Source organism: Bos mutus, chromosome 1 (genome assembly GCF_027580195.1).
Source record: "Bos mutus isolate GX-2022 chromosome 1, NWIPB_WYAK_1.1, whole genome shotgun sequence".
Lineage (NCBI taxonomy): Eukaryota > Metazoa > Chordata > Mammalia > Artiodactyla > Bovidae > Bos > Bos mutus.
Genome location: NC_091617.1, coordinates 148,581,708 through 148,595,118, shown reverse-complemented (window position 1 = coordinate 148,595,118; position 13,411 = coordinate 148,581,708). Strand labels below are relative to the sequence as shown.

The following is a 13,411-nucleotide window of genomic DNA, read 5'->3' as shown; positions in this document are numbered from 1 at the left end:
CATTCAAGATTCTAAAGTGGACCCCAGCCCTCTCCTTTCCCTCCCCTGCCACCACCACCACCCTATCTGTTCTCGAGCACACACAAGTCTCCCCTGGAAACCGTCCCAACAGACCCGCCCAACTCCAGCCACCCTGGGACTCGGAAGCTCTCTGTTCTTATTTGGGCTCTGTGAGGTAGTCAGTTGTGACTTCCTGCAGTTCACTATAACCTCCTCAGCCTTTGTTTCTCCATCTGTAAAATGGGCATGGTGGCCCTCCTACTTTTAAGATTTTTGAATCTATCTTTAAGATTTTTGTGCACCTCTCCAGCAAGCACTAAACTGCAGTGAAGGCTGCAGGTTCAACCCACTGCTGACTCCCTGCACCTTCCTGCATGGATGACGTCTGGCCTCATAGGATGAAGCATAATGCAAAATTACAATCACCTCAAGGTTTTTTCTTTCCTACCAAGTGACCTTCCAGGGAATTTTACAAATATCTGTGGACCTGTAACATTGTCAGTTCAGGAAAGATTTTATAAAAGTCATATTTTGTTAGGATTTCTTTCTGGTTTTTGCATAAATGCCGTCACTCATCTTGTTTACAATGATAAGCTCACTCTCCAGTGAACTTTACGTATTATTTTTGCATTTAGACAGATTCATGAATCTTCAGGCACCCTAACATCTTCCCCACATTTAAGTCAAAATATCTATATTTAATAAATACCATATTGTGTAAGGACTTGAAGCTAAGGTCCTCTAAAGCAAGACTGGCCTATTCCCTATAAAGCTCCTCCTGCGCGTTTTAAACGTTTATTTCTTCTTAGAGATGCCTCTCACCAAATCCTTGATCACTGTTATTTTCAAATAAAAGAAAACAGAAGTCCATGTTACCACCGGTCCTGGAGGGCCTGGGTCACCTCGAGTTCCAGCAAATCCAGGAAGTCCAGCCTTACCCTGAAAATGACCAAACCAAAGGAGTAAGCGCCCCCCTTGAACACGACTTGATTACGACCAATAGGCCCACTTTGAGATTCCAAGTAGTCCTTAGATGCGAGGTCTAATGAGTCTGTTGTGGACCAGTTAGTGGAGTGAGACATGCAGACCGGGGGGAGGCATCTCTGTGAGAACCACTTGAGTCCCCACCGTACATACTTAACCGGAGTCAATATGTGTGCCTTCGCACAAATACTTCCAGAGTCTTACCCTATGTCTCAGTCCTCAGCTGAGACTCGTCACATAATTAAATGAATGCAGGAAATGAGTATTGAGGGTCAGGCATCAAGAGAAAGGAAAAGTTCCTATTAGCTTCTGATTTTTAGTGTCTCAGAAGCAGTCTATGCTGTCCATGGACTCGCTGCTCATCTTACAGGTATTTGAACTGATACTGAATTATCTGCATGTAACTGACACTTTATCTTTTTAAATTTTAAACAGGAGAGAGAAATTTAACTGAGAAAGGTAATATTAGCCAGTATAGTCAAGGCTGTGGTCCTTCCAGTACATGTACAGATGTGAGAGCAGGACCATAAAGAAGGCAGAGCACTGAAGAATTAATGCTTTTGATTGAACTGTGGTGCTGGAGAAGACTGCTGAGAGTCCCTTGGACAGCAAGGAGATCAAACCAGTCCATCTTAAAGGAAATCAACCCTGAATATTCATAGGAGGGACTGATGCTGAAGTTTGAAGCTCCAGTCCTTTGGCCACCTGATGCAAACAGCTGACTCATTGGAAAAAAACCCTGATGCTGGGAAAGATTGAAGGCAGAAGGAGAAGAAGGCAACAGAGGATGAGAGGTTGAGTGGCATCACCAGTTCAATGGGCATGAACATGGGCAAAGTCCAGGAGATGGTGAGAGACAGGGAAGCCCGGAGTGCTGCAGTCCATGTGGTCATGAAGAGTCAAACATGACTTGGTGACTGAACAACAATATTAGCCAATAGTAAGTCAGGTTAGACACAGATCAAATTTTTCTTTATGTCCTTGCCAGTCTATGAAAATGCCAATCATAAAGTGCCCAGATAATACACACTATCTTTCCATTCTTCTTTTCTACACTGAACCCTAGTCCGTGTTCTTTTCCCAAAAGACCTAACTCCCTAATGTGGAAGTGTTAGTCACTCAGTCATGTCTGACTCTTTACTACTCCATGCCAGGCTCCTCTGTCCCTGGAATTCTCCAGGCAAGAACACTGGAGTGGGTAGCCATTCCCTTCTCCAGGGGATCTTCTCAACCCAAGGATCAGTCTCCAAGGATCTTTCTCCCACATTGCAGGCAGATTCTTTACCGTCTGGGCCACCAGGGAAGCCCCTATCCATCAGCTAAGCACTACCTAGGTGTGGGGTATCCACCAATTACTTTTTCCAAGAAGGGCTGTGAGTGACTGTGGATCTTCAAGACAGAATCTTCCAAACCTGAAGATTTTAATGGTTTTCATGCAGAATCCCCAAACTACAGAGGAAACATGACTCCAAGTCCACCAAGATGGCAGCCACATTCTTGAGAGTCTAGTCCTAGAATACCTAAGAGAAAGTCAAGGCTTAGAAGAATCTTAAAGAAACAGTAATGTTTGTCCTGCAAACCATCTAGATTTATCAAAGACAAGGGTACCCCTGAAACTGTCTTTAAAAGATTGATACTGCATAACTGAAACTCCAACTTGAATTTTCTGTGTTATGGTTTGGTGAGCTGCACTTACATTCAGATGATAAATGATAATTTATTAATTATCATTAAGCGGGGAGTGACCAAGAAAGGTGTAGAATATTCTGAGGAGGACATGGGCTTTCTGCTAAAAAACCCATTAACCCAGGAGAAATGGAGTCCTGTGAGTCACGATGTGGCCTCTTGTAGACATGGGGAAATTCCTTTGGCTCTTACCCTCTTCCCTCTGATTCCCTTTGCCCCCTTCTCTCCTCGGTGGCCTGGGTCACCATCTTCTCCCTTAATAGAATCAAAAGCAGAACCATGAGTGTAAAGAAAAATAAAGGACAAACAAATGACACACACTGCATACCAGATATCAGGGCCAAAAAGATATCTTCTTACTTGTGCACCAGGGTAGCCAGGAAATCCAGGTTCACCCTAGTGTCAGAAACGAGATAAGGGCTTTGTTTAGTGTCATATGATTAAGGCTTTCTTTGACATTCGTTGGGGGGAAAAGAAGGAACTACAATTTTGAGGAAACAGACTCAGAAACCAGTGCCAGTAAAAACAATGATCACAACGGCTGTTATCTTCAGCTCCTCCCAAGTGGCTGTATTTCCCTTCTACAATTCAACGCAAAACAATGTGCACATGATTTTTACAAATTCCTCCTCCTTCCTTGATGTATTGTATAACAAAACTTTCTCCTTGTGCATTTTTTATCTATCAGTTTAAGTAACCAGAGGTATGATCCAATGGAAACCAAGGGAAGGGGCACTAAATTGCTGCAGGAAAGTAGGTGATCACTGTCAGACCAAAGACATACTACTACCAAGCAATCATTCAGTCAATGAGTATGTATTTAGCACCTACTGTCTGCCAGACGTCTCTAGGCATTGGGAATTCCATGGTAAACAGAACAAAGATCCTGTCATCAAGGAACTTACCTGCTAGTGAGAGAGAGACATACAGTCTGACAGGGTAAGATCAATGCTATTCCGGAAAAAAGGATTAAGGAACAGATAATGACGTGTAGGGGTGACGAGTCAGGCAAAACCATTTTGGAGAGGTGGCAAAATTCTTCTATTATTCTTCCAGTGAGAATTACGGAAGCAAGCCAAACAGATGTGCCAAAGAAGAGCATCCAGGCAGAGGAAGGAGTGTGTGAAAACCATAAACAGGAGTATGAACAGGCGCCAAGTCTGAGGAACAGTGAAACAGAACAAGGGTGTGGGGAGGGTGGACTGCAGAGAGTCGTGCAGGTCACAGAACAGTGTGGCTAACTCTGAAAGCCATCAGGAGCCATGGCTGGGCTGTGAGTAAAGAAGTGACATGATCTGACTCTGTATTTTAAACATGGCTCTGGTTCCTTCAAGCAGAGCTAACCAGAAGCGCAGAGGCAGGGAGAACAGTCAGGTGGTGATGACCCTCATTAAGGTAGTGCGCTTAATGCTGGCTCAGCCCAGGGGCAGCACTGGCCGTGGTAAGATGGGATGAAATCTCATCCCATGTATGTATTTTGAAGATAGACTCACCCTCATTTGCTGATGGATTAAACGCAGGCAGGGAGAAAAGGAGACTTATTAAAGATGAAACAAGCACCTGTCTTGAGTAACTGGCAGGATGTAGTCTCTACTTCCCATGCTGGGGAAGGCAGGGTGAAGGGCAGGTGAATCAGTTTTGACTGACTGCATGTTTGATGATACTAAAGGATTCAGAGAGATAACTTTGGCCCAGAGTCCAGGGACCTTTCAGGAGGAGGTGAACATTCTCCTCATGCTTTCCTTAAGCCGTGTGCAACAATGTATCTTGCCTGAGAACAGGCCTTTCTTTAGGTCTGGAGTTGATAATTACAGAGTGAGACAGTGTCTTACTAATGGAAATGCTTTTCTTAGACTCTATGTTAACGATTATAATTATAGCACATCTTGCATGGAAACCCATATCTCAAGACTTGTCCCCCTGATTCCACAGCAATGGTATATCTTGGTCTGAGACGTTGCTCAGAACCCGTTCTCCCTGGCTAGTCTCGGGCTGGTTATCTTAGGATGTCTGCCTTGGGGGAGGGTTGGGTGGAGCTCTTACGACCTTGAGGTATTCTTTTTCTCTATTCTCAGCCATCAGCTGAGAAGTACCCAATGCCCTGCTTAAAATAGTGGGGGGGTGGGTACTCTTCGACCCCCTTCTGATGTCTGTGCAAGAAACTTTTTTCACTTTTTCTTTTTTTCATGAAAAGTCAGACATGACTTTTCACTTTTTCTTTTTCACTTTCACTTTAAATAAAAATCTTTGCCTCACAAAGCTCTTGGTGCCTGAGACTGTCTTTGGTCCCAGAGTGAAATTTTATGCTTCAGAGACGGGGAATCTGGTGGCACCATTCACAGTAAGCCATCAGCATCATTGCTCCCCAGGTGACACTGGTGGCAAAGAACCCGCCTGCCAGTACCAATGAAGGAGACGTAAGAGAAGCACATTCCATCTCTGGGTCGGGAAGACCCCCTGGAGAAGGAAATGGCAACCCACTCCAGTATTCTTGCCTGGGAAAATCACATGGACAGAGAAGCCTGGTAGGCTACAGTCCATAGGTCGCAAAGCGTCGGACACGACTGAAGTGACTTAGCAGGCACGCAGGTGTGATGATGGTATTGTACATTTTTAAAGGCTATTTAGAGATGCAAGCTGAAATATTTATGCATGAACTATACAGTCCTGAATATTCATTGGAAGGACTGATGCTGAAGCTGAAACTCCAATACTTTGGCCACCTGATGGGAAGAAGTGACTCATTAGGAAAGACCTAGATGCTGGGAAAGATTGAGGGCAGGAGGAGAAGGGGACGACAGAGGATGAGATGGTTAGATGGCATCACCGACTCGATGGACATGAGTTTGAGCAAGCTCTGGGAGTTGGTGATGGACAGGGAGGCCTGGCGTGCTGCAGTCCATGGGGTCGCAAAAAGTTGGACATGACTGAACGACTGAACCGAACTGATACACTACCAGGGATTTACTTCAAATAATTGGGAGAGGGGTGAATAAAAGTGGGTGAGACCACAAACAAAACAAAACTAAACTGGCCAAGTGTTTTGCATTGTTTGAACTAGGTAATGTGTACATCGGAAGAGGGATCATTCCATTTGTATCTTCACTTATATATATGTTTGGATTTTTCCATAATAAAAGATTATAAAATGAAAGAAGAAGAAAAAAGTTGGTTGGGACATGCCAATTTTCATGTACCTATTAGATAACCAAGGGAAACGTATTTGGAACTTAAGAGACTGGTTCAGGCTAGAGAAATAAACTGAAGATTGGAGGGTGGATGGCACTTGACTCCATCAGCCAGGTCATCTCAGGAGTAACTAAGGAGGGAGAGAAACGTGAGGATAGAGTCACCTCGAGTCTTCAACATTTAGTGCTCTAGAACATTGAGAAGGTCCAGGCAAGAGCAGCCAGTGACAACCAAGGAAGTAGTGTGTGCTGGAAGTTGGGTCGGGAAAGGTTTAAAGATCAAGCCCTTGTGATCATCTCTGCCAAATGCCGCTGAGACATGTAGCACAATTCGGGCAAAGAACTGACCGCTGGACTTAGCACCACTGTCCCTCAAACGCAGCATACATTTACCACGACTGAAGCAGATGTCGCGAGAGGGGAGGGCCATGGAGTGAAGGCTCAACTGTCATCAGTTGCAGAGAACCAGAGGGAAGAAGGTGGTGTTTCCAAACCGAGGCACTACTGACATTTTAGACCTGATGGCTGTTAGCCATGAAGGGCTATCAAACAGCATAAAACGGCATCTCTGGTCTCCACCTACTAGATGCCAGCAGCATCCCTGCCCCAGTTCAGATAACCAAAACATCTCTAGGTACTGCCAGATGCCCCCTGGAGGGTAAAATCACCCCTGTGTAAGAACCACTAATACAGACTGCTCCTTCCGAGAGTTTTATAGGAGAGGAATGGGGCAATGGGAGTCTAGTTAAGTGAGGGGGTTTGGTTTTTTGTTTTTTTTTTTTTGGTTTGGGTGTTTTTCTTTAATTTGTTTGTTTGTTTGTTTTAGATGAGGGATATTTCCACCTGTTTGTATACTGATGGGAATGGTCTATGGCGAGGGAAGAAAATGTAATGATGCAGGAAAGAAAGGTGACTGCTGCAAGAGCCAGGGCTTTAAGGAAGCCAAAAAAAAAGGAATGGAATTCGGTCCACAGGAGGCAAGAGGAGGCTCACAGACAGATAACGGCACAGACTCTGATGCAGGGCAGTGCAAGGAAGGCTGGACACGCAAGCTTGGAGGCAAGCAGGCGGCCTTTGCAGCGGTGGGTGCACGTAGCGGTTTTCTCCTCAATGATCTACTTACTTAATGAAACAGGAGGCACAGTCACCTGCTGAAAATGGAGACGACGAAGCAGGTCTTGGAGGCTTGAGGGGAGAAAGGTGGGTATGAGGTCGTCAAATTGGAGGGGAGAAGAGTGAGCCAGCCAGGAAAAGGCAGTGGGCCAGGCAGGATAAGAGCCTGAGGGAGACTGCGGCGTCCTGCCAGGAGAAAACGCAGCAAGCGCAAACTGCAGCCCTCTGCCCCACAGCAGACTGTATCACGGTGAGCACGGACGGCCCCCGTGCTAGCTCACAGCTGGCATCTGGCTCCAAACATGCCGGTTTGAATTCCAGCATCCTTTCTATGCAAACTCTAGCTTAGAGAAGAAAGATATAATTTGCCAGGATGGGGCTCCAAAGGCTACCTTCTACACTCAGATCTGGCTCAAGCTGTGTGACCTTAGGTAGGTCACTTCACTTCTCTGAATCTCCATACTCTTATCTGCACACTGACAAGGCTAAACTGAAGATGTTCCATCATTCCACAGGTATTTACTAAGCACTTACGGCACGCAGGGCTCTTTTCTGCTCAATAAAATGGCAGTGGTGCCATCTGGCAGCCACGAGGAAACAAGAGAATGGCAGAAAAGTCAGCCCAGAGTCCTGTTCAGCAGCTGAGCACCACTGCACAGCCCAGTGACTTGTTATTTTATGAGACAAGAAATGTAACTTGTGGGCTGAAGCCCCCAGAATAATTGTAGCGAATGACATTTGATTCAAGCTTCATGTGGCTTCCAAGCTTCAAAACCTCTGTCACTGAAGTTTTGCTAAAATACCAGATTCTCATAGGAGGAAATATTCAAATATACTTATTGAGCAGCTATTTTCAGCACCAGGCTCTGTTGCAGCAATACAAAAATGAATAAAATGTCTAAAAAATGAGACAAATGAATATATTATTAGAAATAGACTCACAGACATAGAAAACAAACTTAACAAAGGGGAAAGGCGGAGTTTGGGATTAACATTTATACTCTACTAACCGTGGGGGCTTTACTGGTGGTTCAGACGGTAAAGAATCTGCTGCAATGCAGGAGACCCAGGTTCAATCCCTGAGTCAGGAACATCCCCTAGAAAAGGGAATGGCTACCCACTCCAGTGTTTTTGCCTGGAGACTTCCATGGACAGAGTCAGACACAAGTGAGTGACTAACACACACTGCTAAAATAGATAACCAACAAAGGTCTACAGTATAGCACAGAGTACTATACTCAAAAACGTGTAACAAGCTATAATGGAAAAGAATCTGAAAAAGAGGAGATTTAGACAGATAGAGGAATCACCTTGCTGTACACCTGAAACTAACTCAGCAGTGTAAATCAACCACACGGCAATTTTTTTAAACAGATTAATTTTAAAATAAATAAATTAAACACTTAACATTTCTAAAAATGAATAAGATGCAAGCCTGACGGCAAGTTCACAAACTGGAAGTAGCTGCACAGATAAATGACAATCCAACCTAGATGGGGAAACTGCTGTAGAGACACGAACACTGGGCCTTAGGAACACAGGGCACATCACGGTTTCTGTCTAGGGAAGCCCAGTAGGGCATCAGCAGAAAGAAGCTGACACTTGAGTCGGTCTAAGAACGAGAGTAAAAATGGTCCAAAGGAAGGAGATGGGGAGGCCATCCCAAACAGAGGCAAGAGCATTTGCAAAGACAAGGAGTTGCAACAGTCCTGGCATGCACAGGGCTGGGGTGGGGCTAGGAATTTGTTTTTTAAATAAGGGAGAGACTAAATCAGCTTTTATTTTTTAAGGAGGGAACTCTGGCAGCTCTGATATATGTCATAAAAAAAAAAAAAAATACACAGGAACCATTTCTGGTACACCACTTGGGTAATAACTCTTACTCTAGTGAAGTAAAATAAAAAGTACCATCTTTAGCTGGGAATAATCTGTCAGGTAACCCTCACCTTTGTTCCTTTTCTTCCTGGATGTCCATACCCCTCTGGACCGGGAAGACCCTAAGAAAAAGATACGTGATGAATTGTAGGGTCATCCACAACACTTGGTCGATAATATTCTCTGAACTCTTGGACAAACCAGCAGGTCAAGGAGGTAGGGAAGGCAGAGGGGCTTGGCGGAGGTTGGGGGGATTTGGTGGAGATTTCTCCTACCTCTACAGCACAAACACTAGATGTCCTTCACAGGATAAGGAGGGGACAAGGGTTTAAAACTTTAAAAGACCACAAGATAAGTAAGTGTGTGTGTGTGTGTGTGCACGTGTGTGTTAATTTTTTGATCACCTCTTCATCAAAATTCTGACCTCAGCAAGATGCTATCTTGGTTGTAGGAAGCCAAATCACTGTACAAAGTTCCCCCTTGGACTAAATTTGCTTTGTTTGCAGGATAAAATCACAACAGAAGAAGCTTCAGAACTGGTAAGTCTCTAGGGATAAAGACAAATTGGAGAGGAGGGGTGGATGAAGCCAATGTGGTCCATATGATATAAACCCAGATAGACCTGAATTTTTTTCCACTTACAACACTGGTTCTATAATGACCTTGGCCAAGTTACTCAACCTCCTCATCTGTTCAGTCCAGTTCAGTACAGTCACTCAGTTGTGTCTGACTCTTTGCGACCCCATGAATTGCAGCACGCCAGGCCTCCCTGTCCATCACCAACTCCCGGAGTTCACCCAGACTCAGGTCCACCGAGTCAGTGATGCCATCCAGCCATCTCATCCTCTGTCGTCCCCTTCTCCTCCTGCCCCCAATCCCTCCCAGCATCAGAGTCTTTTCCAATGAGTCAACTCTTTGCATGATGTGGCCAAAGTACTGGAGTTTCAGCTTTAGCATCATTCCTTCCAAAGAAATCCCAGGGCTGATCTCCTTCAGAATGGACTGGTTGGATCTCCTTGCAGTCCAAGGGACTCTCAAGAGTCTTCTCCAACACCACAGTTCAAAAGCATCTATTCTTTGGCGCTCAGCTTTCTTCACAGTCCAACTCTCACATCCATAGATGACTAGTGGAAAAACCATACCATGGGGATAATAACGTCATCTACACAGCATGATTTTTTTTTGAAAGACTACGGGGAATTGTGCGTGGAAAGCACTTAGCGTGGCGCCAAGCACAGGGAACGTGCTTGATTCGTGCCATTGTTCTGCTTCCGGCGGTGGCTGTAGCACGGGTGATGTTGGGAGGGGAGTGGTGACGGTGGTGGCGATGGTGGTGGCCTCGACGGTGCTGATTTGTGGTAGCGGTGGTGATGGTGATGCTGGTCACGGTGACGGTCATGGTCACGGTGACGGAACTGATGTCAGTGGAAGCGGTGATGGTGCGATTCCACACAGAGGTGATGAGGGCAGCAATTACGAAAATGTTGATGATTCTACTGGGATCTATACTGTGTACTTAGACAGTGAGCCTCTTGTAGTAAGAGTCAACTCAGAACTTTCTGTCTATTCTTTGCTGAATGAACAAAGACTGTACCCAAATCAACTGAGAAGATTTTTTTAATTTTAAGCCACAGAAGTTATGGCAATGACCTAAGGGAGAATGTTTGAAATCTTAGAAAAGAAAGAAAAATAATGTAAAAAAAAAAAAAAAATTGCCAGAAATAGATTACTAAAGGGAGAAAAAGATGTGAATGAGGCTCAGTTGCTTTACTCCAGCTTCACTCTGCTCAAGGACATGCAAGGCCATCAGCATCTGTAACCCCAGAGGCCCCAACTGTATGTTTTAGCGACGTCCCCTCTGAGGGGACACCTTCAAGAAAGGCACTGCTCTCCAGCGTGGCCTGTTCCAGGGACAGGCCAGCATCATTTCAAGTCAAGATAGTCTAATCAACAGTGTTAACCTTATCATCTGACTTGAGTGTAGACTCATTTGATAGTAATCCTATTTTTTTCCCCTTTCCACATTTAAGTTTAAGCTTCTTAGGCCTGTTTTTGTTTCTTCTGCTTGCTAAAAAAAAAAAAAAAAATGCAAGTTCAATGCTGAGGGAAAAACAGCAGCAGGTCCTTCCTACTGTAATGAAAGAAATCTCAGAAATATGAGTTGGAAAGACAGCATTACTCTGTAACAGTGAGGTAGTAAATTGAAAATAGTCATGAAATAACTAACTTGCTCTCACCTTCAGAGTAATGACTAAGGTGAAAAGGCACAGCACTGCAGATCATCTTTGGCCTCCAAAGATGATGACAGGCTCTGAATAATCAAACCCGGACCTTTAAAAGTTTGCAACTCTGATTGGCTGTCTTACTTGTTTTTCCAGAAAAAAAAAAAAAAAAAAACGGTTCATAACATCTTTGTATTCTCGAAGACTCAAACACTTGTAAAATATCTTTGTCAAACAGAAGAGTCTTTTTGGAACCTCCCTCTCCAACAATAAATCCCAAGATATCTTTGGAGTCTTTATTGACATAAGGAGTCTGGGAATCTTTGAACTACAGAGATGTACAACAGCTCTACTGATGATGCATGTCATATTCATAACCCCAAGTTTTCATCAAGAATGTTAGGATTTTCTGTGGAGCAAGAACAAATAACATGAAATTCTATCAGGAGACCAAAACAGAGAAACTAGACTTACAGGTTGCCCTCTTGGTCCCTGTAGACCTGGCGGTCCTCTTTCTCCTACATCACCAAGCTCTCCCTTTTATAATAAAAGGCAAACATGAAGTTAATTTTCTAAGTTCAATCAATTTTATGTCATTTTCCATAGAGATTTTACATTCCTTTTAAGTCCTCGTGACATCATCCTGCAGTCTAATGTCAAATCTTCCTCTGCTGCTGCTGCTGCTAAGTTGCTTCAGTCGTGTCCGACTCTGTTCAACCCCACAGATGGCAGCCCACCAGGCTCCCCCGTCCCTGGGATTCTCCAGGCAAGAACACTGGAGTGGGTTGCCATTTCCTTCTCCAGGGAAAATTCCCGACCAGGGATCATAGGTGGCTTCTTTACCACTGAGTCACCAGGGAAGCCCACTGTATTGGCTTACAGATAGACTGCTGCTGCTAAGTCGCTTCAGTTGTGTCCGATTCTGTGTGACCCCACAGATGGCAGCCCACCAGGCTCCCCCGTCCCTGGGATTCTCCAGGCAAGAACATGGAGTGGGTTGCCATTTCCTTCTCCAATGCATGAAAGTGAAAAGTGAAAGTGAAGTCGCTCAGTCGTGTCCTATTCGTAGCAACCCCATGGACTGCAGCCTACCAGGCTCCTCTGTCCATGGGATTTTCTAGGCAAAAGTACTGGAGTGGGGTGCCATTGCCTTCTCCAAAATCTTCCTCTAGACTTTGCGAAATACCAATAACTTTATTACAGTAAAGATTTTGGTACTGAAAATCAACAAGCCAGGTATGCAGCGCCAGTTACAGAATTTTATATTACCACAGCTTTTTCTATGTGTTAGAATGTGAATCTACCCTGGTGGTGAGTCTGTATGTTTATCTAATTAGCGATGTGTCTGTGTCTACTGATGTATGTGACCATCTATCCGTCCATCTTGCTATATGGCTGTCTAAGCATCTTTCCTTCTCGGTCCCCATCTATCTAACTACAAGGTAATGAAGAGTCGTGTGATCACCAAGCACATCAGTCTCTCACACTGGAAATGATCATGTAAGGAGATACTCACATGAAAGAATCCAGTTGCACAAGGAAGAGTGAGCTTTCTGACACTCACCTTCATTCCCCTTGATCCATCTTTTCCTTTTGAACCATTTGGGCCTGGAGGCCCAGGATTCCCCTGCAATAAGACCACAACCCAGATCAGCTGTGATGTTTGACCCAATTAATTTTATCCTCCAAAGTGCATAACATTTGACCTCTGAGCAGGGGACTGAGGTGAGTGAGCAGGGTGATCTGTGCAAGAGGCCACATACTCCAGATGCCAAGATTTGGAGGAATCACCTGGCTACTAGAGAAAAACACCATCTGATGAAGAAACTGAGAAGGCAACTGTATGAACTTTTACCCACTCCAAACAGAAAATATGATCAAATGAGAACGAAAATGGTACGATCAGTTATAGGACTTGACCTTCCCAACCAAGAGAGAGATGGCACGGGCCATTCTGAATCTCCAGACACTTTAATCCCTGGCTCAAATGGTGCTGCTTGGGTTTTTGAAGCTGTTCTCAAATGCTCCTTCCACAGGAGGCCACTTCTAACCACCAGCTTCAACCTGATCTGACCCTCCTATGACCCACGGGATAGCAAGTGGAGAAGGCACTACACAGGCACTAGAGAGACCCAAGTTGGGGGCCCGTTCAGCCACTTACCATTCAGGTGAAAAATCATTAAATCCCTTGGAGCCTCAGTTTTCTCTTCTATAAAATTGGGGTGATTTTAAGTAATGCTTCCTTATATGTTTATGAGGAATAAATCGGTCATTTATGCCGCTTTGATAGTACTATTTCTTGTACTACAGGTAAGCATGAGCTTGTGTTACACACCCCTGTGG

The 13,411-nt window shown here is 44.5% G+C and overlaps 1 protein-coding gene across 1 annotated transcript in view; it reads right to left on the bottom strand.

The window, feature by feature from the left end:
• Positions 1-13,411, bottom strand: part of LOC102283468 (collagen alpha-4(VI) chain-like) — a 121,320-nt gene that overhangs the window by 42,670 nt on the left and 65,239 nt on the right. The window contains 6 exon segments of the mRNA XM_070364681.1: positions 877-939; positions 2,863-2,925; positions 3,031-3,066; positions 8,918-8,968; positions 11,543-11,605; positions 12,633-12,695. Of these exon segments, the coding sequence (XP_070220782.1) occupies positions 877-939; positions 2,863-2,925; positions 3,031-3,066; positions 8,918-8,968; positions 11,543-11,605; positions 12,633-12,695 (339 nt within the window).